The sequence below is a fragment of the Phocoena phocoena genome, chromosome 2, assembly GCF_963924675.1.
Source record: "Phocoena phocoena chromosome 2, mPhoPho1.1, whole genome shotgun sequence".
NCBI classification, from domain to species: Eukaryota; Metazoa; Chordata; class Mammalia; order Artiodactyla; family Phocoenidae; genus Phocoena; species Phocoena phocoena.
Window position 1 is genome coordinate 152,526,182 of NC_089220.1, and position 27,473 is coordinate 152,553,654.

A 27,473-nucleotide genomic window follows, 5' to 3' on the forward strand; every position below is an offset into this window, starting at 1 on the left:
TCTCACTGTGGACCAGGAGGCACATTCATCTCCTGAATTGTTGAGCTTTTCAGACCTGCACCTATACGGACAGCACACAGCCGTGCGTACAAGGATGAATCACCCATGACGTGGCCTTAAAAATAGAACTTTCCTGAAAAACAGCTAAATATGAGGGGAAATACCCAGATTCTCTGCAGGGTAGAAGAGGAAGTGGGTGAAGTTTTTCTCAAGGGCAGTTAGCACGTGTAACAGAAGCTTTGGAGAAGACCGTTTCCTTTGACTCTCTAAGTCCACTACTAGAAATTTATTCTAAGGAAATAGGAAATACATATACAGTATTCACTAAAGTATTGTTTAAAATAATTTTTAAAATGTTAATCTAAATCTCTTATCAGTAGAAAATTAAATAAAATGTGGCATACCCACACAATGGAATATTATTCAGCTTTTTAAAACTATGAAATCTACATTTGTTAATGTGGAAAGATGTCTACAGTGTCTTAAGTAAAAAAAGCTGGTTGACATAAAAACAAAAAAAACTTTCCAGTAAGCAATGTGTGTATCCATACGCACAGAAAAGTCTTGAACACTATATACCAAAGTATTAGGTAATACTTTAGGATTGTAGATAACCTTATTTTCTTTTTTAAAAAGTTTTTTTTCCTGATATTTTTGCAATGATATTGTGATCAGAAGAGACACTAAAGTTATAAAAACATAACTAGTTGCACCTAAGTAAATAAAAGTAAGCATAGAAAAGTTGTTCCCAAAAAAGTAATGGAAAACATGGGAAATTAGTGGAAGTTGTTTTAAGTTTTTAGACTTAACATTAATCATCATTATGACTAAAAGACAAAATTTTTTTATGTGACTCTGTTAAACTATTCCTTCATGTTGACTAATCAGGTTGGCATGCATTTACTGTTCATGGAGAGATTTATTGGAAAAGGCAAGCTGATGTTAACTATAGTTCCACTTTCACAATGCTGCTTCGTGTTTCTTCTTATTGAGAATAAAAACTGCAGACTCCAACTCAAGTGAGAGGAGCGCCCCTGAGCCAGTGATATAACACAGCAATTTGAATTCAGCCATTTGAACTTGGCCTCTTCCTCAGTTATTTCCAGGCAAATTTAGTAAAGAAACCAGAATCACCAAAACAATGGATTAATATATCAACTGCTACGTTCTCCACCCTTTTGTGTTTCCTAGGGGGCACATGGATTGGAGAAAAAGGAAAAGAGATTTGGCGAGACAGAGGAAAGAGGGGAGAAAAGGTGGATGATTGCACAGGAGCCCAGAAGGGCCAGGAGCCCCCGCCTTGACTTCAACCTACAGTGATGTTGGGTCTACACTGGGGAAGGCGGCTGAGGTGGCCAGTGGCCACTCTTCAGTGTGGGTGATGAAAGGGTCCTCTGTACCCACAATGAAGTGTCACCTCACACCGGTCAGAATGGCCATGATCAACAAGTCTACAAATAGCAAGTGCTGGAGAGGGTGCAGGGGAAAGGGAGCCCTCCTACACTATTGGTGGGAACGTAAATTGGTACAGCTACTATGGAGAACAGTCTGGGGTTCCTCAAAAAACTAAAAACAGAACTACCATATGACCCAGCAATCCCACTCCTGCCTATATGTCTGGAAAAAATGAAAATACTAATTTGAAAATATACGAGCAGCCCAATGTTCATAGCAGCACTATTTTCCAAGCCAAGACATGGAAGCAACCCAAGTGTCCATCCACAAATGAATGGATAAAGAGGTGGTATATATATATACAATGGAATATTGCTCAGCCATAAAAAAAAAGTGAAATTCTACCATTTGCAGCAGTGCGGATGGGCCTAGAGAATATTATGCTTAGTGAAATAAGTCAGAGAAAGAGAAAATACTGTATGATATCACATATGTGGAATCTAAAAAAATAATACAAATGAATGTATTTGTAAAACAGGAACAGCCTCACAGAGAAAACAAACTTGTGGTTACCAAAAGAGGGAGGGAAGGGGGAGGGGCAAATTAGGGGTAAGGGATTGACAGATACAAAACATTATACGTAAAATAGATAAATAAGGATATACTGCACAGCACAGGGAATTATAACCATTATCTTATAATAACGTAAGTGGAGTATAATCTGCAAAGTTACTGAATCACTGTGCTGTACACCTGAAACTAATGTAATGTTGTAAGTCAACTATACTTCAATTTTAAATGTGTCCTCTGTGAACATCCAGGGAATCGTCATTTCTTGGCAGTCCGTGCAAGCTAGTTAAGCCGCGGGGTAGTGTATCTGATGTGCCGTGTGCCTGCATCTGCTGAAAGTAGTTTTGAAGTGAGAATGTCAATTCCTTACTCCTGGGCAGTGGTTTCTGTTTCTTCCAGTACTGAGCACTCTGCTGGGTTCAGAGTGGGTAATCAATAAATACTTAATTGATCAAATTAAACCGTTAACCTTCCGTAAGCTGAAGGACATGTAAAGTGCCATTTGCTTTTTAATGAGAAACCTGCATTTCGTTGCAGCTTAGGACCCTATCTGACACAGGATAGGAGCTCAATTTATATTGTTTGAATAGATGAATGACACAATATAGGGGTAGCTCCTGTTAAAGGCTGAGCATATAAACTGCAGCAAATGTATTTCAGCTATGAGAGATGAGAGGTAAAATACAGTCTGAAAGAGAAACCCTTTACTCCTCGTGCACTAAATGAATATAGCAGCGTAATGCTTCTACGCCAGTAGCCTGACAGTGAGAAACTACCAACATTAAGATAAATAGTCAAGTTAGAATTCCATAAACAGGGGGATCATGTAACTTACCTAAACAGAGGCACTTTTGAGAGTGAAAGAGGGAGCTGTTGGTGACCATGCTGGGACAGCAGGCATAAGCCAGGTCTGCCCAGCACCCTGGCACTGAGTTGCCCTGAGCATAAACACCACCAGGACAAAGGAAAATACTTACCAGTCACAGCTCTGGGATTGTACTGATATGCACCTGCAGAGAAGAGATTGCAGCTCAGTTATTGCCATGGTCCTAAAGGCACTAATTTCTCACTAAGCAAGACAAATCCTGGACAATTTGGCTCCCATCTTAAAGCCTTGAGAGAGTCACGGCTAGCAAAACCAGCCTCACTTTAGCACAGAACCAGGGTCATGGATTTGATTGAGGCTGGGCCATGCTTAAGAATCAGATACGCTCTTAGAGAAGATGCCGATTACCGAGCGCTCCCCCATCCCACACATTGTGATTCCAGATCAAGGAAAGCTTCCTCTGGCCTCCCACGTCGGGAGGAGGAAGATCTTATTCTGATTCTTGGCAAAGGCTCTGCCATGTGAATTAATACGGGGAGGCTTGTCACATGTAGGAGACAGGCTTTCTCTCCCCACTGAGCTGAGCCAGGGTGGAGCACAGAGAACCAAGGCTGTGGCAGAGAGCAGGAGGCAGAGGGTTGCTCAGTCATCCTGACTTTGGATTGGATGGTGTGATGCGATCGGCTCGCTCAGGATCTGCAACTCAGAAGCAGCCTGTGTGAGCTGCCCTCTCTCCTCCAGCACGCAAAGCCAGCACTAACCGGGCGGGTCCTGCGAGGCCGAGGGGGTGTGTTCCGGAGCCTTGGCTGTTGTCTGAGCTGGGACTTGGGAGGGCTCATTATTGACTACCCCTGTGGTCCCCGCAGAAGGAGCTTTGGATGGCATCAGCCTGGAGCCTGGTCCAGTAGCCAGCCTTGTGGCCACTGTGGTGTCTGACCTGGAAGTAAAAGCTGGCTCTGCAGGGAAGTGCAAGACATGGACAACGAAAATATTGAGAACAGTGTCTTTTCTTGGCTTTGGAAGAGAGTATACTAACACCGGCTCTCGTGAGCCTGCCCTGGCCAGCCCGCCCCCAGCAAACTCCTCCACGGCTCTGGGGGAAAACCCCTTGAGTGGGTAACATCTTCATCCATCTGGAGTGGCCAAGGGGCTTTTGAGGACGCTAGAGGATTTATGGTTATTTATCATGGGGCACATAAACTAACCATCCGAAAGCTCTGAGTAGAACCAGGCACTAGAGAAGTGTTTACTAGGAGACCCAGCTCAGATAAACAGTGGAACTGTACTGGCCAAAAGACATTGGGATGCTGATTTTAGTTTACTTTTTACCTGTTTGCACAAAACATTTGAAATCAGGGGAACCTGAGATTTGCCCTGAGGGATGTGTCCTGGCTTGGCCCCCATCTCGGGGAGGGTGGGCCACCTGCCTTATGTTTAGGTCCTTTATCTCCCCATCCCTCACTAGCCAACGGCTGCCCCAAAGTGTAAAGTGTGGTGGCACAACTCCGCTGTTCTCTTTCTGTGAAAAATGGGTCTTCCACTGTGACAGTACGGTGCTTAGGAGCCCAGCCCTGGAGCAGAGGGTGTGCAAGGGTGGCTGTGAGCCCCGCATCCCGGGCTGTCGGGCCATACAGTCGGGCCACTTCCCCACGCTCTCCCAGCCACGTGGGCAGAGCATGGGTGGGCACCCGTGGCCATGGTGCCCGCCTGGGAGATCAATCTCATGTCTGAGGTTTCACTATGCAGCTGCATCTGCCAAGTGTTTGAGGCAAGAAGGCAAGGCTCGGGGAGGCCACCTGAACCAGGTGTGACTTGGACCAAAGGGATTCTGGGTACTCCAGCCCCTTCCTTCCGTTTGTCATCGGCTAAGTAACTGGGAGGAAACCTTGCTCCCACCTCTCCATCTTCCCTTCAGCAGTGGTTCTCAGCCTTGGGCACCTAAGTAAGGGTCCCCAGGAGAGCTTCTAGAACCCTAATTCCCAGATGCTCCCCAGACCACGCAGAGTTCCAAGGAGATTTCAACGAGCATCCACAGTTAAGAACCGGCTCTCCAGGGAGGCAGCCCGAGCAGCATGGTCAACCACAGTGGAATGGCTGTGCCTGGAGGGAAGGGAGGAGACGGGGACCAGGAAAAGCCTCACAGTGGGTAATGGGCGACAGAAAACCAGGAGTCAAGAGAGGGCATTAGAGGATACAGCGCACGTTGTCCCAGGATGTTCAGCCTCCAAGAGCTCGGATTTTCTTAACATCAGGACGGTGCTGAGGAAATTGGGGTAGAGTTTACCTAAGACATGGTGGAAATGCAGAACCCTGGCAGCTTCGTGCAAGCGTCTGTACTAAAGCAATCACAGGTTATTGGGAGACGGCTCTGCGTGGGTCTCTCCCGGTTCTGCACACCTTGCCAGCAGGGCACTGATGGCCCTTTCTTGGCACCGTCTTTTCAAGGATGCTTAGATGGCCTTGGAAGGTGGAGACAGTGCCTCCCCCTGGAACACAAGGCAGACATGTTCATGCCAGCAGTGAAACACTCAGGTTCCTGCTCAGGCTTCCCCTCCAGTGACATAGGCTGCCCGTACGGGCATCTGTTTAGGCCTGCTTAAGGCATGTGGGGACGAGGGACTTGAAACCTGATGACAGTCCTGTTGCCTGTGGTGCCGGGTAGGAAAATCCTCCATCTCTGACCCAGGAGGGTCAGGTTTTCTGCCAGCGCCCATAAGACCTGGCAAGGCTGACGTGCAAGGCATTCAGAACCTCAGACCCTCCCCCGTTCTTGAGGCTACGTTTCTCCCACAAAGTGTGATCTGGCCTATTAAGGGTGGATTTTAAACCGTTATTAATTATGTACCTGTGAAGCCTGGCTATCAAGCTACTTTGGTTTACAAGGGAAAATGAAACTAATGTCAATCCTCATTCTTGACGTGAATAAGAGGTGTTTGCAGTGGAACCCTGGCAGTGGTCCACGAATCTGAGGGTTCTCTGTGGACCAGATGGTATCAGGGGATGAGAGTCCGGAGAGAGTCTGTGACATTCCTACCTTTTCCAGAAGGGTTGGGGCTGTCTGGCTCTGGGGTCACCCCTGTCGGTGCTGCTGTGGAGGGTGGCCTTTGGTGAGTCAGGGAGGGGTCTCCTAGAGAGAGGATAACCACATGGCGTTTATGATCCTGAGGGTGGAACCTGGTGTGGCTTCAGAACTGGATGTAAATAAAAAATAAATATATAAATTTAAAGTGGACACGTCTGGCTCCCTAGGCTAGGCCAGAAGCACAAGAGAGAAACAAGCATCAGTCTGCAGTTCCCACTGCAAACAGACTGCACACTATTTTTTTCTAGCCTTTCAGAAAGACTGCATAAGTTAAGTGTCACGTGTGTTTTATTTTTGGCTGGGATGATAGCAGCGATGTCAACTCAGCTTTAAAACGCTGGCTTTTGCGTGGGAAAATAAATGATTACTCGATGGACTGTTTTTGGCACAAGAGGTTGGGGAAAATAATGGAGGCAGCTTTTAGTGGTAAAAGGTGGGGGCTTTGGGGATGAGACCTAAAGGTTCCTCCAGTCTTTGGGTTCTAAAAGTCTACGATTCCAGGCCTCGCCCCCTTCTTTCCTCTCCCGCCTGCAACCCGCCCTTTTCAGTTCGCCATCCTCGATTCATTCACCCAGAGGAATTGGAACTTTGAAGAAACAGTCACTGTCCCTACAGTGGAAAGCCCTTATTTTTGCCCCTGGACTATGGTTCCAGTGGGTCCCCGGACTAGACCGAGGAAGACACCTGTGTTCTCCCAGAGGTTACTGCTCAGACCCGTCCTCACCCAGCTCATCCCTCCAATGGCCCCAGGATGCCGTGGGCGCCATGTTCCCAGCCCAGCTATTCCTCTGCAACAAGCAGAAGGTTCCCTCCTTGCCCGGCCTCTGATGCCTGCATGGTGGCCACGCAGCGGGAGGGGAAGGGGTACAGGGCGATCTCAGCGCTACAGATACAATACAGATTCAAAAAGCCAGAGGGAGTCTGGCTTTTCAAGGAGTCCCCCAGCTGTGAGTTTGCTGTAGAACAGCCCCGCTTGTCTGCTTTGCCCAGAGAGGAGTGGTGAATTTTCACAAATACTACATGAGAAAGTATCACGGCTGGACATGCACCACGTGTGCAATAAATGTTTGTTAAATCATCATTCTCTTGGAAGATCACAGATTAACCTTTCCTTTTCTAGAGTATGGGGCTTAGTATTCCTGAAAATAGCACTACTGGCTTCCACTCCAAGATTGTTTGACTTCTGGTGTGGTTATCCAGCTGTGGATGCTTAAAAAAAAAGGGATTCTGGAGATCTTTCCTCACACCCAGTCTTGAGCTCTGGCGGGACCCCAGACATGATAACTGGGCCAAGGGGGTCTCTGCTCTGTGGGTCTCCGCGCTGCTCTCTGGGGAGGAGAACGGGGAGTGATTTCCTTGCAGGCTGTCTCCTAGGGAGGAATCGGGAATGCTTTCTGGGAAACAAGCATGCTGTGAGCACACACCTTTGTCTGTAGCCAAATTCTTGCTTCTATCATCTTAAAGCACTGAGGTAATAATAGTTAATATTTACCAGATTTCTCTTAATCCTCCTACAAGCCACACTGTTGACATCAGGTCCATTTTCTAGATTAGAAACCAAGAGATCCAAGACATTAAGGCCCTCACTCCAGGTCTCACAGATGGTTAAGTGGCAGAGCCAGGACTTGAACCCAGAACTGTGTGACCCCAAAGCCCATGTATTTCCACCTCCCAGAGGTGTGTTTAGAAGCCCATTTGTTTATTTAGTCTCAGTCCTCAACCCAGATGTCAAGGCTACCTCATTCTGCTGCCCACACTGCAGTCTGCTCTCTGCGTGGCCTTGGCAAAAGGGGCGGAGGGACAGTGCACTTACTGATGCACTTGAGATTGGGAGTGGTCCAGTGGGCGATGTTCACAGTCTTGTTAAACACGCACTCGGTCAGGCTGGAGGTCCCAGCTTTACGCTTGAAGCCAGAGTTACAAACATACCGCTCCCTGGAGTTGAGTTTGTAACTCTTGACCCAGATGTCTGCATGTTTCACAGATGTGGGAGTTGGGCACGTGATGCCTGCAGAAGTGCAGATGAGAGGGGAGAGATGAAGAGATTTCAGCTTGCTCCGAGGGAACACGGGTGGTAGTCAGTAACTTTATAGTCGGGGTCTGGATTATCGTAGGGGCCCCTGGGGATACACCTCAGATTCCAAGCATGTGGAAGATGTTGAGGAAGGGCCCCCACTGTCTAGAAGCTGTCCAGAATCTTGCCTCAAGTACCAGCCATTCAGCATAGCTAGATACCAGGGGTCATCAATAGAGACCCCTCTCTCTTGCCCTCCACTCCCATCAGTCTCCAGCCTCAGTATCTCTTAGCCTCTGGATTGCTATCCCTACAAGCCTTTAATCCATTTCCACAAGGCAGCCGGCATCATCTTCAGATGACTTCAAGTTTGATGACTTCACTCTTTCTCGGTTGCCCACTGCTCTTAGAATAAAAACTAAAATCAAGGCTCTGCTGGACCCGGCACTGTCTGCCTCTCCAGCTACTCTTCCCTCTGGCCACACTGGCCTCTGGTCCCCCCATGCCTCTCACCATGCACCTCCCCCACCCACTCTTGGCTGGCCATCTCCTGCCACCCTTCTTAGCTTAGTTCAACATCGCTTCCTCAGGAAAGCCCTCCCTCAGCCCCACAATCAGAATAGCTGTTGGCATTAACCACGACCCCGCGGAGTAACCACTGGCCATAGATGAAAGGCTACACCGATGAGGACTGGAAGAATATTAGTCATGTGTATATATTATATACTGTTTTAAATATATGAAATACTTCATAATTAAAAAGTGGGGGAGGGGTTTTTAAAATACCCTGCCACAGGAAGTCAGAAACCTTGGCTGACCACAGGGCAAGAGAGGGCTAAACCATGCCAAGGGTGGGTATTCAGTGCTTTTGCTGCTAAATGAATGTGAAAAAGGTAGGAGATCCTAGAATTAGGAATTTTCTCCTTTCTCTGGGCAAGTTAGGACAGCTTAGGGTAAAATTGAAGCCGAGAAGACTTGTGAGGCCATTTGGGAGGATTCTGGACAGGCTTTTGGGAGACGAGACACAAGTCACTCCCAGCAGACTGTGGATGTGACCAAGTGCATGTGGAGTGAAAAATAAGATACGTTTTATCAGAAGAATGTTACCAAAAGAAGGTAAGAGCCAGAGCTAGAACAATTAAAGTTTTCTTAATAATTGCCCCCTTCTAATTAGTTGGAAGTTGAAAGATTTGAGCAAGATTTAGACCCTACGATTTTCTTTGTATGAAACTTGATGGCTAAAACCAGCGTCCTGGGGTTTGCCCCATCCTGGACCTTCATTTCATTTCCGAGGCACCTCTCTGTAGACAGATGCTCAGTCGATCAGCAATCAGCTCCATAGCTGGTCTAGTGCTGTTAGCATGACACCTAGTGAAGTCCTTTGTTCTCATATCTGAGTTTGGGAGCAGGCTAGGATCAGACAGTGCTAGTCTGAAAGTTTGCTGATTTAGCCACCTGAGGGTACTGGGAACAGACCAACTCCCAAATGGATGAGGTGGGCTCAGTCACCTATCGGGATGAGACAGTGTCCTATCCAGATTAGAGCCTGCGCTACGCCCAGAGGGGGACAGAGTCTGGAAAATGTGACCATCTTCCACAGTTTTGCATGACGTGCTGAGGACGCTGGATTCCAGAACATGAATCTTCATCTGCCTTGGAAAATGTCTGTGTCTTCACCCGTGTGTCCTGGTGGTGCTGAGTTCCTTCTACAGCCTTCGAATAAGCCAGTCTTGTTTGATTTCCCCCAACAGAACCTGTGCCTGCTTCCTAGAAATCCGAACCTTCCTCTGGTTGGGCAGGATCTGGGGTCAGCTTTGACTAGCCACGGGCCCCCCAAATAGCAGCTTTCACCATCCTTCTCACCTGCTCCCTGTGGACTGGGCTGTCTCTGTCCAGGACCCTAGCTTTCTGGACTAGGGCCTGCCCCTCTGCCCAGGTCTTGTCCATCTTCTCCAGAGGGCATCCCCTGGGTTTCCACACTCCCCAGCTGCTGGCCTAGGTTTGGATGTCAGAGAATGACTGCCAGAATCACCAGAACACTTATTCACCTGACTCTCAGCGTCACCACCACCTGGACCCCTTATGCCACATCTTGCTGGCCAGGTGGGCCTCTTTAGATATCAAAATCACAAGAAGCCATCTCCAGGGACTTCCCTGGCGGTCCAGTGGTTAAGACTTTGCCTTCCAATGCAGGGGGTGCGGGTTCCATCCCTGGTCGGGGAGCTAAGATCCCACTTGCCTCGCAGCCAAAAAACCAAAACAGAAGCAATGTTGTAACAAATTCAATAAAGACTTTAAAAATGGTCCACATAAAAAAAAATAATCTTAAGCAAAAAAAAAAGAAGGAGCCATCTCCAGATTCAGAGTGTGGTTGGAACAATCCACGGTCAAGTGCCCAGCAGCCTGCAGACAGGCCAGCCCACTGGTGGGGCAGCTGTCAGACCCTCCCCTCCTGCTTCAGGCTCTGTCACTGAGGTGTCAGCATCCTCATGCCGGAGCCCACCTGAGCTCGGTGGGTTAGTCGCTCCAGGCTTTACTTTGGTCTCCCTAGTCTCAAGAGGGAAAATGGATTGTTTGCTTTTTGTTCTTAATCCAACCCCTGACTCTTCTTTTAAAGCCGCATTGACATCTAATATTAGATTTTTAAAACTATAACATACAGCCTGCCGTCCTTTATCACTCCATCCTGATGGTGACAATGTTCTCTTTTCGCTTGCGGGGCTTCTATAGTGGACTCAAACATTTTCATTTTCTTTTCAATGAGATCATAAGATAATCGTTATTTCAATGTACCAGTTTTCTAAAAAAAAATTTCCTACTATTTTGTATGAACAAAGTTCATAGTGAAGAGAAGAAATCTGGCTGTTTAGGTTTACTTCCTTCATCTTCCTCTCTCTCCCATCTGGTCTTTGGGTTGTACCTCTTTAGCCTGAATCCCTTCCCAAACGTTTTTATTCGCTGTGTAGTCCTCAAGTTCAGCTTAATCCACTGATTCTAATTTCAAATGATGTTCTTTTAAAAAAATATATTTATTTATTTATTTGGTTGCACCAGGTCTTAGGTGCGTCAGGAGGGCTCCTTAGTTGCAGCTCCGGGGCTCCTTTAGTTGTGGCTCACCAGCTTCTTAGTTGCAGCACGTGGTCTCCTTAGTTGAAGCATGCGAACTCTTAGTTGCGGCATACACGTGGGATCTAGTTCCCTGACCAGGGATCGAACCCAGGCCCCCTGCATTGGGAGCGTGGAGTCTTATCCACTGCGCCACCAGGGAAGTCCCTCAAATGATGTTCTGAATCTATTGATCTTTCCTCGGCCACCTTTTTTTCAGTCTTCTCTGTTTTCTGTGTTGTTTTCAGATTTCGGATTTTTGTCAGCAAATTGTTCTACATCTTCTAAGTCTTAAAATACTCCCCTCCATTTAGGGCAGTGGCTTTCAACTTTGAGTGTCTGTGGCACTCTCTGAAATCAAACATTTGCGCCCTCCCACTCAAGGGGATTTAAAACATTGAGACAATGGCGACCGTGTCAGCAAGTTATAAAGAGCCACTGCCACAGCATAAGGGTATCCATGCTAATGTGTAACTCACTTGGTCATCCTTCAGGGCTGGCTGCTATGTGGGTGGGATAGTTTACTGCGTATAAAAGTACCTAAGTTTATGGTGTATATAATAATTCAGAGTTCTTACAGCCTTCAGTAAATATGCAGTCGTCTTTGTGGTGGTTTGAATTCACCTTAGATTCGTAGCAGGTAGAACCCCTCCCAGCTCGACACCCCTTCTGCCAAACGTTTTCATTGCTGGTATATTCACTTGAGCAACAGTGAATTTTACACACTGATCAGGAAATGTGCTGTGCACACAGTTGAGGACCTCTGTTTTACAAGGCAAAGCACGCTGGGCCAGATCCTGAGTGAGTAAGTAGTGACTTCTTGTAGCATCCGTAGATTTTCCTCCCAAGCCCATCTCTGCTGTTAAACCTGAGGGCAAAAGTCTGAAGTCACTGTCATCCCTCCTTTTCTTCCTGATTCTCTACTGGAACCAGTCATCAGTGAGTAAGACATACTCAACCCAGGGTCCTCACTGCTGGAGGAAGAAGTTACAACTATGGAAATGGGGAGGGGACGACTGGAATGCACCCTGTGGTGCTGGGATAGAATTGGGGTTGGAGGTGTCAGGATGTAATCATTGTGTGTACACGTCTGTGTATACGTGATTCTGTGTGTACACGTGAGTGTGTGCGCACACGCTACCTGTGTCCTCTGACAGTGCCTGGAAGCAATGACATACAAGCAGAAAACACATTTAGTACCAAGATCTTTGTCTCCACTAAAAGGAACCTCAGCTTCTTGGAGAAAAGGCTGACCCGGGGCCGGGAGAGCGAAAGCACAAGGTGAGCGTGGAATATCTGGTACCAGAAAGTAGGGAAGGGCTTAGAGAATGATGGCAACATGTCAAAAGGATTTAGTGGCCAGGTTGAACTGGCTATTGCTGGCCAATCTGGGACAATCTGAGTGTCAAAACAAATATAATAACAGATTAAGGAATAAAATAAAACTCAAGTCTGTGCTAATATAAATAAATAAAGGACTAATAACTAAATAGGGGAGAAGAGAAAGCCTTCAGTATAATGCTAACTAATAAATATAGACAGGATGATGGAATAAGAAAAAGGGACAATGGATACAAAAATGAGGGACATAGTATTTACATAGTGTGGCAGATTTGCCCTGCGTCAGTTTAGCTAAGCTGGACACACGCGCCCTAAATTCCCCTCCCTGCACGGTGTCCAGTTAGCCTGTGACACAACAAAGATTTTATGTTCAATCTGGAAGGAGGGAAGGAGCATCCATGTTCCTTTGCACTTGGGAGACGGGGGCCGCTGCCGCTCACGCACTGTCGCTTATCTGCAGGCTCCCTTGGGTGGCCAAACAGCTCCTCCAGCCCCGTGACTCTTTGCTGCAGCTTCTCCCACCTTTGGGCCTTAGGTGTGTATCTACTGCCATGATGAGGAGCGCCAGCTTCTGCTGGACACGCTCCTCATGGAAGCTGGAGTCTCGGAGGGAAGACGAAAGGCCAACATGGGATCCAGCTTGGCCTCATGGCTCCCAGGTGGCTCTTGCTTCCCCCACTCTATGACCATCTTCCCACTCAGACTGTGGCCTGGAGGCTCCGGCTCCAGACACAGAAGGAACAGCTCACCTAGATGGTAACCAGCTCCCACAGCTGCACAAGGTGGTTCTGCTCTTCTTAGATTCTTAGGACCACAATCCTGACTTGTACATAGAGTCCTAAAGAATCTTCCCACAGTTAGTTACTAGTTACAATGGGGAAAATGGTAACTATATTGGAGAAAGCTGACAAACACCACCTGAACCAAGTGATCAGAAGTAACATCACCAACACTTGGACAAATAGCTGTCATATCCCTCCTGATCTGATTCATTGACAAGGACACAAGCATCACATCTGTGGTCTCTCTCCCCCAAATCCATAACTGGAATCAAACCACGAGGAAACACCAGATGAACCTAAACTGAGGGACATTCTGAAAAGTAGTTGGCCTGTAATCACGATCAAGAAAGATCAAGAGGAACTTCCCTGGTAGCATGGTGGTTAAGAATCCTCCTGCCAATGCAGGGGACATGGGTTCGAGCCCTGGTACGGGAAGATCCCACATGCCGCGAAGCAGCTAAGCTCGAGTGCCACAACTACTGAGGCCCTCGTGCCTAGAGCCCGTGCTCTGCAACAAGAGAAGCCACTGCGATGAGAAGCCTGTGCACCGCAATGAAGAGTAGCCCCCGCTCGCGGGAACTAGAGAAAGCCCGCACGCAGCAACAAAGACCCAACGCAGCCAAAAAAGAAAAAAAAAAGAAAGGCAGAAGGAATGTTCCAGACTGAAAGAGGCTAAAGAAATGTGACAACTAAATGTGATACATGGTCCTGGATTAGATCCAGAATTAGGAAGAAAACAGCTAAAAAGGACATTAATGGGACAATTGACAAAATTTGAATATTGACTAAGTATTAGATAATAATATTATGTCAAGATTAAATTTCCTAATTTTGATAGTTGTACTATGATTATGTGAGAGTGCTGTTTTTTAGGAAGGTATGTAAGAGAATGTGTTCTTAGGAAACATACTGAAATATATAAGCATAAAGAAGCATAGTGTCGCCAACTTAGTTTTAAATGCTTCAGAAGAACGTGCACATGTATAAGAAATGTAGATTTATTTAGAGAGACGGGGGAATGGTAAAGCAAATGGGGAAAAATGTAAACAGCTGGCGAATCTGGGTTAAGGATATTCCGAAGGTCTTTGTACTATCTTTTCAACTTCATGGTAAGTTTGAGGTTATATTGGAATAAATAAGTTAAAAAATAAGTATCCAAAGAAAAACCACCCGATGAGTGGCACTTGGAGCCCTTTCTTTGCGATTTCCTCTTGAAGGAAACTCTATGAGCCCTTGACAACTCAGACCAAGATTACCTTTTGCTCAGGAAAATTTTAATTATTTCCCTAATTGTGGTTTTCATGGTGCCGACCTCCCCTCTTTTCTTGTCCTCCCTCCACACCTTTTATTTTATTTATTTATATATATATATATATATATTTTTTTTTTGCGGTAGCGGGCCTCTCACTGTCACGGCCTCTCCCGCCGCGGAGCACAGGCTCCGGATGCGCAGGCTCAGCGGCCATGGCTCACGGGCCCAGCTGCTCCGCGGCATGTGGGATCTTCCCGGACTGGGGCACGAACCCGTGTCCCCTGCATTGGCAGGCGGACTTTCAACCACTGCGTCACCAGGGAAGCCCTTGGTTTCATTTTTTGAAAGATACGTTTCCTGATTATTAGAATTCTGGCTTGACAGTTTTATTTTGTTTTGGCACTGTAAAGATGTCACTCCATTTTCTTATGGCTTGCATAGTTTCTGATGAGGTCTACTGTAATTCTTATCTTTGTTCCTTGTGTATAATGTATTTTTATTCTTTTTATCATGATTTTCTCTTTACTTTTCAGCAGTTTGAATATGATGTGTCTAGCATGAGGTTTTTGGTTTTTTTTTTTTTTGGCGGGGGGCCATTTATCCTTCTTGGTGTTCTCTGAGTTTCCTGGATATGTGACTGAATATCTTTTATAAATTTGTGGAAATTCTCAACTATTATCTCTTCAAATATTTCTTCTGCTCCATTCTCTTCTGTTTCTGGAATTCTGATTACACATATATTAGACTACTTTCTATTGTACCACAGCTCTTGGATACTCTTCTATGTTTTTTTTTTTCTTTCATTTTTTCTCTTTATGTTTCTGTTAGAGTAATTTGTACTGACCTATCTGCAAGTTTACTGATTCTTTTCTTGGCTGTGTGAAGTGCTCCGATAAGCCTGTCAAAGGCTTGCTTCATTTTGTTTTTAAAAAATTTTCTAACATTTCCATTTGATACTTTCTTATGATTTCCATCTCTCGGCTGAAATTCCCCATTTACTCGTGAATCCTGTCCATCTTTTTCACTTGAGCGTTTAACATATTAATGATAGTTACTTTAACTTCCAGTCTGATAGTTCCAATTTCTGGGTCAACTCAGAGTCTTGTTTACTGCTCTGTCTCTTTATAGTGGGACTGTGCTATTGTTGCTTTTTTGTATGTCTCATAATTTTTGATTGAACGCTGAACTATGTGTGTAGAACTGAGATAAATAGTATTTATGCCTGAAAATGTGAACACTTCTGCTAAACTGATGATGTGGGGAGGACTGAGTCAATCTAGTCAGCTGTTGAATTGGATTTGGATTTTGTTGTTGCTATGGTTACCTTCAGAACACCATTGGCTTCAAATTCCTCTAGTCTTATCTTTTTTATTTTTTATTTTTTGCAGTACACGGGCCTTTCACCGCTGCGGCCTCTCCCACTGCGGAGCACAGGCTCCGGACGCGCAGGCCCAGCGGCCATGGCCCACGGGCCCAGCCGCTCCGCGGCATGCGCGATCCTCCCGGACCGGGGCACGAACCCGCGTCCCCTGCATCGGCAGGCGGACTCTCAACCACTGCGCCACCAGGGAAGCCCCTCCTCTAGTCTTACCTTGTGCTTAGGGTGGGGGCTAGAGTGGCAGAAGATTCTTCTCAGTGCTCCCGCTCCACCCTCATCTTTTGTCCTTTTCCATTTATCTAAACCACAGGGGCTGTCTCTCCACACTCTTGCCCACCCCACCTTGAGCAGTTGACTGCTGTGTTTTTTACTTGGTGCTTGCTTGCCTGGATGTGGTGGCATCAGGGGAAGTTCTCTGTGGTCTTAATCCAGCCTCACTCTTAGGCTGGCCCTGTGTGCTTGGCTCTCAGGGTTGGAGTTTTCAGTTATATTGCGTTTTCCTTTCATGGCAGCCAACCTCTCCCTTGTATCTTTGACAGGTTTTGTGCATTAAAAAACTTCCTTCCTCTCATCCAGCAGCAACAGATGTGGACCTCCAGTGGTATTTAGTGTAGGATCTTGACACAGGACCAAGTATATGTGGGGTTATTTATGGACTTGATATTCTGTTCCATTGATATATTTGTCTATTTGTTAATCTTGACACCAATACCATGCTGTCTTGATTACTATAGCTTTATAATAAGTCTTAAAGTCAGGTAGTGTAAATCCTCTAACTTTGTTAGTTATTTTCAAAGGTGAGTTTGGTTCTTTACTGGGTTATAGAGTCAGTATATCAATTTCTCAGTATATCAATTTCTAACTGGAAAAAAAAAAGCCTGCTGAAAGTTTGATTGGAATTGCATTAAATTTATAGATCAAGCTGGTGAAGAACTGACATCTTAATAATATTGAGTCTTCTCAGTATCCATAAACACAATATCTTTCTTGATTTGTTTACGTCTTCAGTAGTTTATCAGAAATGTTTTATAGTTTTCAGAGTACTAATCTTGTACATATTTTGTCAGATGTATTCCTAAGTATTTTTATTTCAACACAAATGGCATTATTTTTATTTTAATTTCTAATTGTTTGTTCCTAGCATTTTGTATACTGATATTTGTAAATTAATTGTGTACTCTGCAACTTTGCTAAAACACATTCTAGTAGCGTTTTTGTAGATTCCATAGGATTTTCTATGGAGATGGTCCCATAGAAATTTCATGATTCTTGGTTATATTATTTTAGTGGTTGCTTTTGGGTTTATAGTATGTGTCTTTACCTTATCACAGCTTACTCTCAGGTGAAATTATACTACTTCACATAGTATAAGAGCCTTAAACAATACACTTTCATTTCTTTCTGCCCAGCCTTTGTGCTATTTTGTAATACATTTTGCTTCTACATATTTTATAAGCACCACAACACATTATTATTATTTTTGCTTTAAACAGTTGATTACCTGTTTTATTGGCTATGGATTTTAATAGATGTTTGCTCTGTATTATTATTATTATTATTTTTTTTAACAAATTTTTTTTTTTTACGGTACACGGGCCTTTCACTGTTGTGGCCTCTCCCGTTGTGGAGCACAGGCTCCGGATGCGCAGGCTCAGCGGCCATGGCTCACAGGCCTAGCCGCTCTGCGGCATGTGGGATCCTCCCGGACTGGGGCACGAACCCGTGTCCCCTGCATCGGCAGGCGGACTCTCAACCACTGCGCCACTAGGGAAGCCCTGCTCTGTATTATTTATCGTTTCTGGGTATTTTTTTCAGCAGGAGAGTTTTTCAGAATACCTACTCTATCATTTTGCTAAAAAGGGAGTCTACTTTCTGTTGTGAACAGTCCTCAAAGGTAGATAAATCCATGAATAATTGATACATGAATCCACAGGGTATTAGTATACTGCAGCCAACCCAATCAGCCACATACTGGCCAGTAACTAACTTTACAAAGCTAGACTCTCTCACAAGTGCATTGGAGATAACACATTTGATTGCATCAATAACCTTTCATTTCAGAGGCCTTAATCACATCTTTTGATACTTCAATTATAATTTCTCTATATATTCTCTCATAACATTGTTCCTTAGATAATCAGTGTAAGCAAGTCTCACCTTGTTTACAATATTGTAAGCTCCTGAAGGGGGGGAATATATTTCTCTGGTACTCTTACAGCTCTAATTAAGCCCAGTATGTGGTGGGTGTTTTCTCAAGTTAGTTACTAGCTTATGAATCTATAGAGTGGAATGGATGAAGTAATGGAAGTGGGAGAAAATGTAAGATTCTGGCATTTTCAAAGCTCTTAAGTAGCAAAAGATATACATAACAAGTCCTATCGATCATTTAAATGAAGTCACCAAAATAGTTGTGTAGGGCCACACCTCTTTCACTTCTCAGAACCTGTGAATCAGACTTTTTTATCAAGTCAGTTTACACAGTCTAGCATGACTAAGTAGACTTGGCCTAGTCTTGCATCCAGAGTTCAAGGGTAGCAGGCCCCTCCCAGTCTTCAAGGAAAGTCAGAATCCATTCGAGTATTTTCTTTCTCTTATTCTATTATTTAAATGCCTACAGAATGCTGACTGCGGTAGGATACAAAGACGTATAGGATATGGTTTCTGCCCTCAAGCTCTTTGTGACTCTAATGTTTCAAAAGCATAAAAGCCTCTCTGTGTTCACAGTAATCCATTTTTCCTCATTATTTTTCTGGCTGAAACACCAGCCAAGCCAACACATTTTTTTCCTATTGGCACTCAGTGTAAGTACCAACCACAGCCAGGTCATGCCCTTAACTCATCAATTCTCTTCTCTCTCAGGCTCATTCACTGAGCTTCTTAATCTACCTTTTGTGTAGTAGGTGGATTCATCACAGTTCAAGTCCTTAAATTATGACTTTTGAAGGCTTGGAAGACTTGAGTGGCTATAGGTTGAAGGGCAAACAAAAAAGGGAAAGAGTGAAATACATTCTATACTTGTAGAACTCAAAAGGAAATCTGCCCCCTCCCCTCTCCCTTACTGACACTGCCTTGCTTCAGGGTTTCATCACCACTTACGGGAGCTATTGCAAAAACCTCCAGCTTAGCTTCCTGCCCCCAGACCCTCTTGACTACAGTTTGTTATTCACACTCTTGATAAGAGTAACCCCTTCCACCATGCAGCTCCAATAATATCCCCCCACCAGAGCCCTTAATTAGGTCCCTTCCTCACAGAAGAAAAGTAAGTCTTTCCAAGTGGAAACATTCAGACAACATCAATCATGTGTAACGAGTAACATGGATATGACTCCAAGAGTATATACTAGGGGATTTTATACATGAATTTACTTAGTTACATACTATTTGGTAAAATCAATTTGGCAGAAGTGATTTAGTCGAATACAAGTTAGTTGAAGTGATGATTTGATTGAAAAAGAATATCCTCAAACATTTCTGCCATTTAAAAAAGACTTTGAGGGCTTTCCCCTTGCCTTTTTTGTTCTTTATAGCTAATTTTCATCCAGTTATTCCTACTCTGTGCTTTTTAGAATATCAGACATTTTGAAACCTAAATATCCAACCATTGGAAGGTAACAGAAGCCTACAAATAGCTCTAACAATAAGGAATTGTTTAAACAAGTTGTAAAGGATTATAAATGTATGTATATAATGCACAAATGTTATATGCAGTGACTTTATAGAACGTGATTTTGAGCAATTTGCAACATTTATAAAGCCACAAAAACACTGGCAAACAAGATTGGCTATAATTAATTAAAGATGAATTAGAAAAAAATTCCAAAATTCTAGATCTTTTTTGCATTATTTCTTTTGTAGTTTTATTTATTTCCTTTCATTACAAAAGCAATTCAAATTACGACAGAAAAATAAGAAAAGGCGGACAACTATACACACACACAGACACACACAGACATAACCTATAATTTTTCTACTCAATGACAACTACTAGATCTTCTAGTAAAAACGGAATCATATGATGCATACTATTTGAAAGCAACCCTATTTCATTTATGCAGTCCTCCACTGTTGGACATTTAGGCTGATTTCAACAAATCCCATATTTTGTACATTTAAGTTTTTATCACTTTTTTTGCTATCAGTAGCAGCACAAAGCAATAATAAGATAAAAATGATTTGGAAAAAAAAAAGGTTTTAGCAAAACTTCCCAGATTCTGAAAAATGGTTTAAAAAATGTTTAAAGACGTAAGTTTTACAACCACCCCCAAGCACTACACTAGCACCCTGCACAACAAAATCCAAACTGATGAGCAGGGATATTCATCTTCAAACAAATCATTGTCCTTTCCAGCTGCTTTGGGCAAATCATCTGCAGCCTTTCAGGTTACGAGGATCTTTAAGAAGCAAATGACCTCCTAGCCGAGATGATGGGTTTCAACTTGCTGTGTCTGTTAGCGCTGAAAACTAACAGGAACAGATCTGAGCCTATTATTTACCCAGCTAGTTGTAAGGAATGAGCTGCCCTGTATAATTTCTGACCAGGATCATACTGCCAAGTAGCAAATCTAATCATCTGTATCCACTTCTAAGCTCACTTAAAAACATCAGGCACCCTCTGTTCTGTTAGCTTTTTGTCCATCTTTACACCAATACCACACTGTCCTGATTACTGTAACCTTCTAACTCTCAATATCAGAAGTGTTGATCCTCCAACTCAGTTGTGTTTCAAAGTTGTTTTGGCTATACTAGGTCTTTTGCATCTCCGTGTGGATTTTGGAACCAGTTTGTCAATTTCTATAAGAAAGCCTGCTGGAATTTTGATGTGGGGAGGATTGACAGCTTAACAATATTGATCTGTCCAATGCATGAACATGATATACGTCCGTTTATTTAGATCTCCTTTAATTTCTCTCAGCAGCGGTTTGTGGTTTTCAGTGTACAGGTCTTTCTCATTTTTGTCAGATTTATCCCTACGTATTTCATACTTTTTGATCCTATTGCCAGTGATATTGCTTTTTAAAAATTTTTCAGTTTCCAATTGGTCAGTGCTAATGTCTAGCAATATAATTGATTTTCACGTACGGATGTTTTGTCTACAGCAGCCAGCACATGTATAAACAGCTGATGCTCAAAATAGGTGTAAGAGCAATTCAGCAGAGATAGCTTTCCAACAAATGGTGCCAGAATGACTGGATATCCACATGCAATAAAACCCAAAGCCAAACCAATACAAAACCTTCAAGCCATACTTCACATTATATGAAAACTTAATTCAAAATGAATCACAGACATCAATGTAAAAGCTAAGCTATAAAACTTCTAGAAGTAAACATAGAAGAAAACCTTTGTAACCTTGACTTAAGCAAAGGTTTCTTAGATATGACACTGAAAGCACAGTATATAAAAGAAAAAATTAATAAGCTGAACTTCATCCAAATTAAAAATTTCTGGGCTTGCCTGGTGGTGCAGTGGTTAAGAATCCGCCTGCCAATGCAGGGGACATGGGACATTCAATCCCTGGTCTGGGAAGATCCCACGTGCCACGAAGCAACGAAGCCTGTGCACCACAGTTACTGAGCCTGTGCTCTAGAGCCCACGAGCCACAGCTACTGAGCCCACGTACCACAACTACTGAAGCCCACGTGCCTAGAGCCTGTGCTCTGCAGCGAGAAGCCACCGCAGTGAGAAGCCCAAGCATTGCAAGGAAGGGTAGAGCCCGTGAGCCACAGCTAGAGAAAACCCATGCACAGCAATGAAGACCCAACGCAGCCAAAATTAAATAAATAAATTTATATAAAAAAATTTCTGCTCTTCGTTAGACGTTTATGAAAATGAAGACAAGCCACAGACTCTGAAAAAATATTTGCAAATCATATATCTGATAAAGGACTTGTATCCAGAATATAGAAAGAACTCTCAAAACTCAACTCAATAACTCATTTTTTTTAAAGGGCAGAATATTTAACTAGACACTTTACCAAAAGAAGATATATTCATGGAAAATAAGCACAAGAAGAGACGCTCGACATCATTCATTATTTGGAAAATGCAAATTAAAACTATGAGAGACCACTACACATCTATTATAATGGAACGATTAAAAAGACAGACTGGCCACACACACACACACACGCACACACACAGGTTTTTTTGGTAACTGTGAGATGATGAATGTGTTAACTAATCTTATTGTAGTAATCATTTCACAATATGCACATATATCAAATCATCATGTCATACACCTTAAACTTACACAGTATTATATACCAATTACATATATCTCAATAAAGCTGTAAAAAAATTAAAATTTTTAAAAGTTAAACAACAAAAAAAGACTGGCCATACCAAGTGCTGACAAGGATGTGGAGGAAGTGGAACTCTCACCCACCGCTGGTGGGAGTGTAAATGAGTACAATTACTTTGGAAAATAATTTGGCCATTTCTTTAAAAATTAAACATACACATGTCATGTGATCCAACCATTCCATTCCTAGCTGTATTCTCTACCCAAGAGAAACAAAAACCTCTGTCCACATAAAAACCTATATGTGAATGTTCATAACAGCTTGATATGTGATAGTCAAAAACCGGAGACAACCCAAAAAATGTCCACTATCAAGTGAATGGATTAAAAAACCCTGCAATATCCATGCAGTAGACCAGTGCTAGTAATAAAGAAGAATGGGCTGTTGATACAAGTTACAAGGCTGGAGAATTCTCAGAATAATTACTATGAGTGAAAGGAGCCAAACAAGAAAGAGTACAAACTGCATGATTCCGTTTATATAAAATTCTAGAAAATGCAACAAATCAATAGTGACAGAAAGCAGATCTTTGTTGCCTGGGGGACAGGGCTGGGAGGTCAGGATAAACGCAAGATGTAAGGAAGCTTTTGATAGTGGTGGTCATGTTTACTCTCTTGACCGTGGTGATGGTTTCGTGACTATACATTTACCTCTAAACTCGTCAAATTGTGCCTTTAAATGTATACTGTTTATTATCTGTCAGTTGTACCCCCCGAGAGAACTGTTTAAGAAAAACTAAGAAACACCGGGAGCTAAAAGATGGCAGCAATGCCTTTGTGGGGTCAGAGAGCGATGCTGGTTGATGAGCTCATACTTCCAAAACTTGCATATAATTTTGGGGTTTGGGACCCCAAAGAACAACCATGGACTCTCCAGGAGATAGTAATCCCATGATCTGTGTGTGTGTGTTTAAGACAACACTCCTAATAAGTTACCTCCAGTCGGGCCAGTCTACCCATTACTCCATCAGAGGCGTCCATCCACAGTTGTGGCTGGCTGGCCTGCTGTGAACCCATAGCTCTGAAGGCTTTCCTAAAGTTTAATTTTCCTGAGACTATGTTTGCATTTCCCCCAACTTCTGAGAATCTGAGTTATGTTGGTGATGGAGTCAGTTGGCTAGCCAGTGTACCACACGACCCCTGGGGAGATGTGGGGCACAGCCAGAGCACTGGGGCAACTCGACTGGACAATGTGAAAGTGAAATTCAGCTTTAGTCAGAACCCGGCAAAGATGAGCTGTCTGCTTACACATGCAGATGACATGCAGGCAAGTTTTGAAAGTATGTGCATTCATGTATTTTTCAGAGGAGAGAGTTCGTAGCTTTTATCAGACCCTCAAAGAACTCCGTGACTGTAACAAGATCAAGGCGCGCCAACGTGGATAAAGCCAGACCCATCTCTCCTTTCTCCTCCCTCGTGTCTAGCTCTTGGGACGAAAATCTACAACCTGTAGGACACTCGTTCGAGTCTAACCGGGAAATGACATCTGTGCGATCTAAAGTTCTTCCCGAACACACCCAGCCATCCTCAACTTCGTTCTTCCCCGTTTGCCTGGGACCACGTACTTCGGGGCGCGCCCCCTACCTCGCGCACTCTCTCGGTTTCCTAGTGCTGAAGAATTTGAAGCTGTTGCCAGGTCCCCCAGGTGTGCAACCTGCCCGACAGGTTTTCACTCCTCCGGGACGCACGCAGTCCGTACCCCGTCCTACCACCACCACCACCACCACCACCCCCGCCATATAACCTGCTTTGATCGGAGGGTAGAGACCAGTCGTTTTCCCCGGACCGCCCCATCCCCCGGGGGGACTGCCGGCGGATGAACGCGCGCACAGCTTTCCTCGCGGGGCTGATGCGTTTCTCGAAATCGCTGTAAAACTCTCAACTCCGAGCCCGCATTGCAAACCCCGGCTTCTTCCTTTTGCCTCGGAAATTGGGGAAAACGTAGAATGAAAAGACCGACCACTCGCTCCCTGCCTTGGGAGGCCAGGCGAGCCGGGGCGCGGGGCCCTGAGCCGACGGTCCCCGCGTCCCTCCACATGTCCCCGGCGCACGGGCGCACACCCTTGTGCTGGGGGCCGACCCCAGCCCGGCTTCCCGCTCCCCGCGCGCTCCCTACCCGGCGTCGCCGGCGGTCCGAGCAGCAGCAGCAGCAGCGCGGGGAGGGCGCCGACTCCGCAGCCCCGGAGCCGCCCCGACATGGCCCGACCTCGGCCGCGCCCCCGCCGGCCTCCTCCCGGGCTCGCCCCGGACGCGACGCCCCGCCGCTCGCGCGCTCAGATGTCCACTGCCCGGGAGCAGGCGGCAGGCGCAGCTCCGAGACCGGCCGCCCCGCGAGCCGCATTCGCTTTCGCTTTTGCTTTAGCCCCCGAGGGCTGGAGAGGTGAGAAGCGGTGACAGACCCGTGACTCAGCATCCCCACCCCCTCCCCTGGAAAAAGACCCTATGACTCCCGCGCCGCCGCCCGGTCCTCGCAACGCCACCGGCAGCGCGGGACGGGGACCCGGACTGTGCCCTGAGGAGGCCCGGGATCTTCCCCGGCTTTGCCCTTCTCGCCCCTGGTGACCCCAGCAGTCCATTCCGTCGTGTGTCCCCGCGACGAGTGGGAGAAGCTTTCGGGAAGCAGACTAGTTCCCGTAAACACGACCGGTGGGCGTCACACCTGGCTTCGGCTCCACTCGGTCACCTCGCCTCGCTTGTCTGCCTGTTGCTCCGACTTCGAAGGTCCTGGACCAGGAGCTGGCGAACGAGTTGCCGCGCGTCCCGCTGGTCCGGGCCGGTGACGCTGAGTGACAGCGGGGATATCGCCGCGGCGCGGCTGGCCCGGTCACCTGCCCGGTGCGCCCAGGCCCAGACCGGGAACGAAGCCCAGCCCGCCTGTCCTGAACCTTGCCTGGCTCCCGGCACCACCACTTTTCTTACTCCTGCTGCATCTTTCTTCCCCAAGAACATTTAAACTATTTGAAGCGGGCGTGGGAGGGAGGACCGACAGTTATTCACCTCTGTGCCTTAGACAATTCGGCTAGCTGCTGCTTTGCAGGTGGCTTTTTTTCTTTCTTGGGATCTCCAGTTAAGCCTGACCTTATTGAGAAGCGGGTGTGCAGTGAGAAAGCTCGGGACGCACAATCAGAAATCCCCAGTTTTGGGAGTGAAATTAGGCAGGATGGGTCGTCTCTGGGCTCGGGTCTCCATCTGTTCTCCCAGTGGTAACATCCTGAATAACTCCAGTACAACAGCACAGGCAGGGAATGTCATTGATGCAACCCCCAGACCTTACTCAGATTTAGTCCGTTTTCCGTGCACTCAATGGAGCGTGTGTATTCAGTTCTGGGCACTACACATCACATATGTAGGTGTCTGTGACCACCACTGTCAAGACGGGGAACAGTTATCAAAAGCATCCCTCCCACTACTACTCTTTTAGTCACAGCCACCTTCCACTCTCACCTTCTCCCTAAGCCCTAGCAGCCACTGATCTTTTCTCTCCATCTCTATAATATTGTAATTTGAATAATGTTACGTAAATGAATCATACAGTTTGTAACCTGTAGAGGTCAGCTTTGTTCACTCAGTATAATTCCCTCGAGATCCATTCAAGTTGCTGTGTGTCAGTAGTTTGTTCCTTTTTATGAGCAGTACTGATGGTTTCTTCTTTTAAAAACATGTGAATCTCTGCCATCCATACCCAAACAGCCCTGTGCTTTTGTATGTGTATTATTTTGCTAGGGCTGCCTTAACAAAGTACCAAGAACTAGGTGGCTTAATGACAGCAGGAATTGGTCCTCTGATCTTCTGGAGGCCAGGAGTCCAAGATCCAGGTGTCTGCAGGGCCATGCTCTCTTGGCACCAGGGGAAGATCCTTCCTTGCTTCTTCTAGCTTCTGGTGTTTGCCGGCAATTCTTGGTGCTTCTGCGTGTGTCGGTGCGTCACTGCAGTTACGTGGATGGCTTCTCCCTGTGTCTTCACCTCGTCTTCCCTCTGTGTCCAAATTTCTCCTTTTTATATGGACACCAGTCGTATTGGATTAGGACCCACCCTAATCCTAATGACCTCATTTTCACGTGGTGACCTCTTAGAGACCCTATTTCCAATAAGATGACATTCTGAGTTAGTGGGGGTTAGGACTTCAACATATCTTTTTGGGGTGACACACTTCCACTTATAACAATATGGTATATTTATTTCTGAGAACAAAGTCCAAGACCTGTTTTCTCAGGCCAAAGGAACTGACCTGGATGCAGAACAGTTGGATCCCTGCAGTACAGTGTCCACATCTCAAGGGTGACTCAGATGGGAGCTTGTTTGGGGCCTTTAAATAAGAGGGTCCCTTACAGGGCTGGGGAGCTTGGTCAGCAGCCACCACTCAGGGCAGAGCTGGAGTTGAGGACAGGGCTGTGGGGTCAGGAGAGATGATACCTGGGAGCTGGGTCTTCAGCCATCGGCTGTCCTCTGGAGGGGAGCAGACAATGAACCCTCAGGATGGGAGGGTAACATGTCACACTGGGCTACCAAGAAGGGGAGGCTATGGATCAAGGCTAATGGATTATTCCCCAACCGATTCTCCTCTTCCTCCTTCTTTAGAATCTTAACTTTTTAAAGTAAGATATAATTCCTACAACAGTAAATTCACCACTTTATAGAGTATAATTCAGTGGTTTTTATTCATGACATTGTATAACTATCACCACTATCGAATTCCAGAATAATTCCATCACCCCAAAAAGCAACCCAGGGCCTGTTAGGAGTTCCTCCCAATTTCCCCCCTTCTTAGTTGCTGGTAACTTCAAATCTACTTTCTTTCCCCATGGATTTGACTATTCTCAATATTTCACAGGAATGGAATCAGACAATATGTCCTTCTGTGTCTGGTTTCTTTCACTCAGTGTAATTTTTTTCAAGGTTCGTCCATGTTGTAGGGTGTAGCAGTACTTTATTCCTTTTTATGACTGGATAATATTCCATTAAATAGATATTTCACATTTTGTTTATTCATTCACCAGTTCATGGATATTTGAGCTGTTTCCAACTTTTAGCTGTTAGGAATAATACTGCTATGAACATTCACGTACAGGCTTTTGTGTGAACATATGTCTTCAGTTCTCTCGGGTGTATGCCTAGGAGCGGGATTGTTGGGTCACATGGTAATTCTCAGATTCTTGAAGGACAGCATGAAGACTCGGGGAGCCTTTTAGGAACCAGACACAGCTGGTTCCCAGACTGGGGGCGAGCATTCCACTGCTCACCAAAGGATAGTGTCCTTGGCTTTGGGAGATGCTGACTTAGGAGCTAAGGCAATATAAGTCTGTAGGCATCAGCTCGTGGGCACCTAGCTGCTGCTGCCAACCTGGGGGCACCGAGGCAGTAAAACGAGACAGAGGGACCCAGAGAAAACTAGTCCACTCACAGGAGGAGTTGTGCTAAAGAGCAGAA

The 27,473-nt window shown here is 45.3% G+C and overlaps 1 protein-coding gene across 1 annotated transcript; it reads right to left on the minus strand.

The window, feature by feature from the left end:
* Positions 1 to 3,547: 3,547 nt before the first annotated feature.
* On the minus strand, positions 3,548 to 24,244 carry IL15RA (interleukin 15 receptor subunit alpha). The gene is made up of 4 exons (XM_065871788.1): positions 24,163 to 24,244; positions 7,687 to 7,881; positions 5,826 to 5,918; positions 3,548 to 3,747 (listed from the first exon to the last, which is right to left on the minus strand). The coding sequence occupies exons 1-4, from the start codon at positions 24,242 to 24,244 to the stop codon at positions 3,548 to 3,550; spliced, it is 570 nt and encodes a 189-aa protein (XP_065727860.1).
* Between the last annotated feature and the right edge of the window lie 3,229 nt (positions 24,245 to 27,473).

Excerpts from the sequence above, each read along its gene's own strand:
- IL15RA (XM_065871788.1), bottom strand. The coding sequence starts at position 24,244 with ATGTCGGGGCGGCTCCGGGGCTGCGGAGTCGGCGCCCTCCCCGCGCTG. Across the intron at positions 7,882-24,162 it reads CGGACCGCCGGCGACGCCGG|GCATCACGTGCCCAACTCCC; the intron begins GTAGGGAGCGCG and ends GCACTTCTGCAG. Across the intron at positions 5,919-7,686 it reads TCCCAATCTCAAGTGCATCA|GAGACCCCTCCCTGACTCAC; the intron begins GTAAGTGCACTG and ends TCCTCTCTCTAG.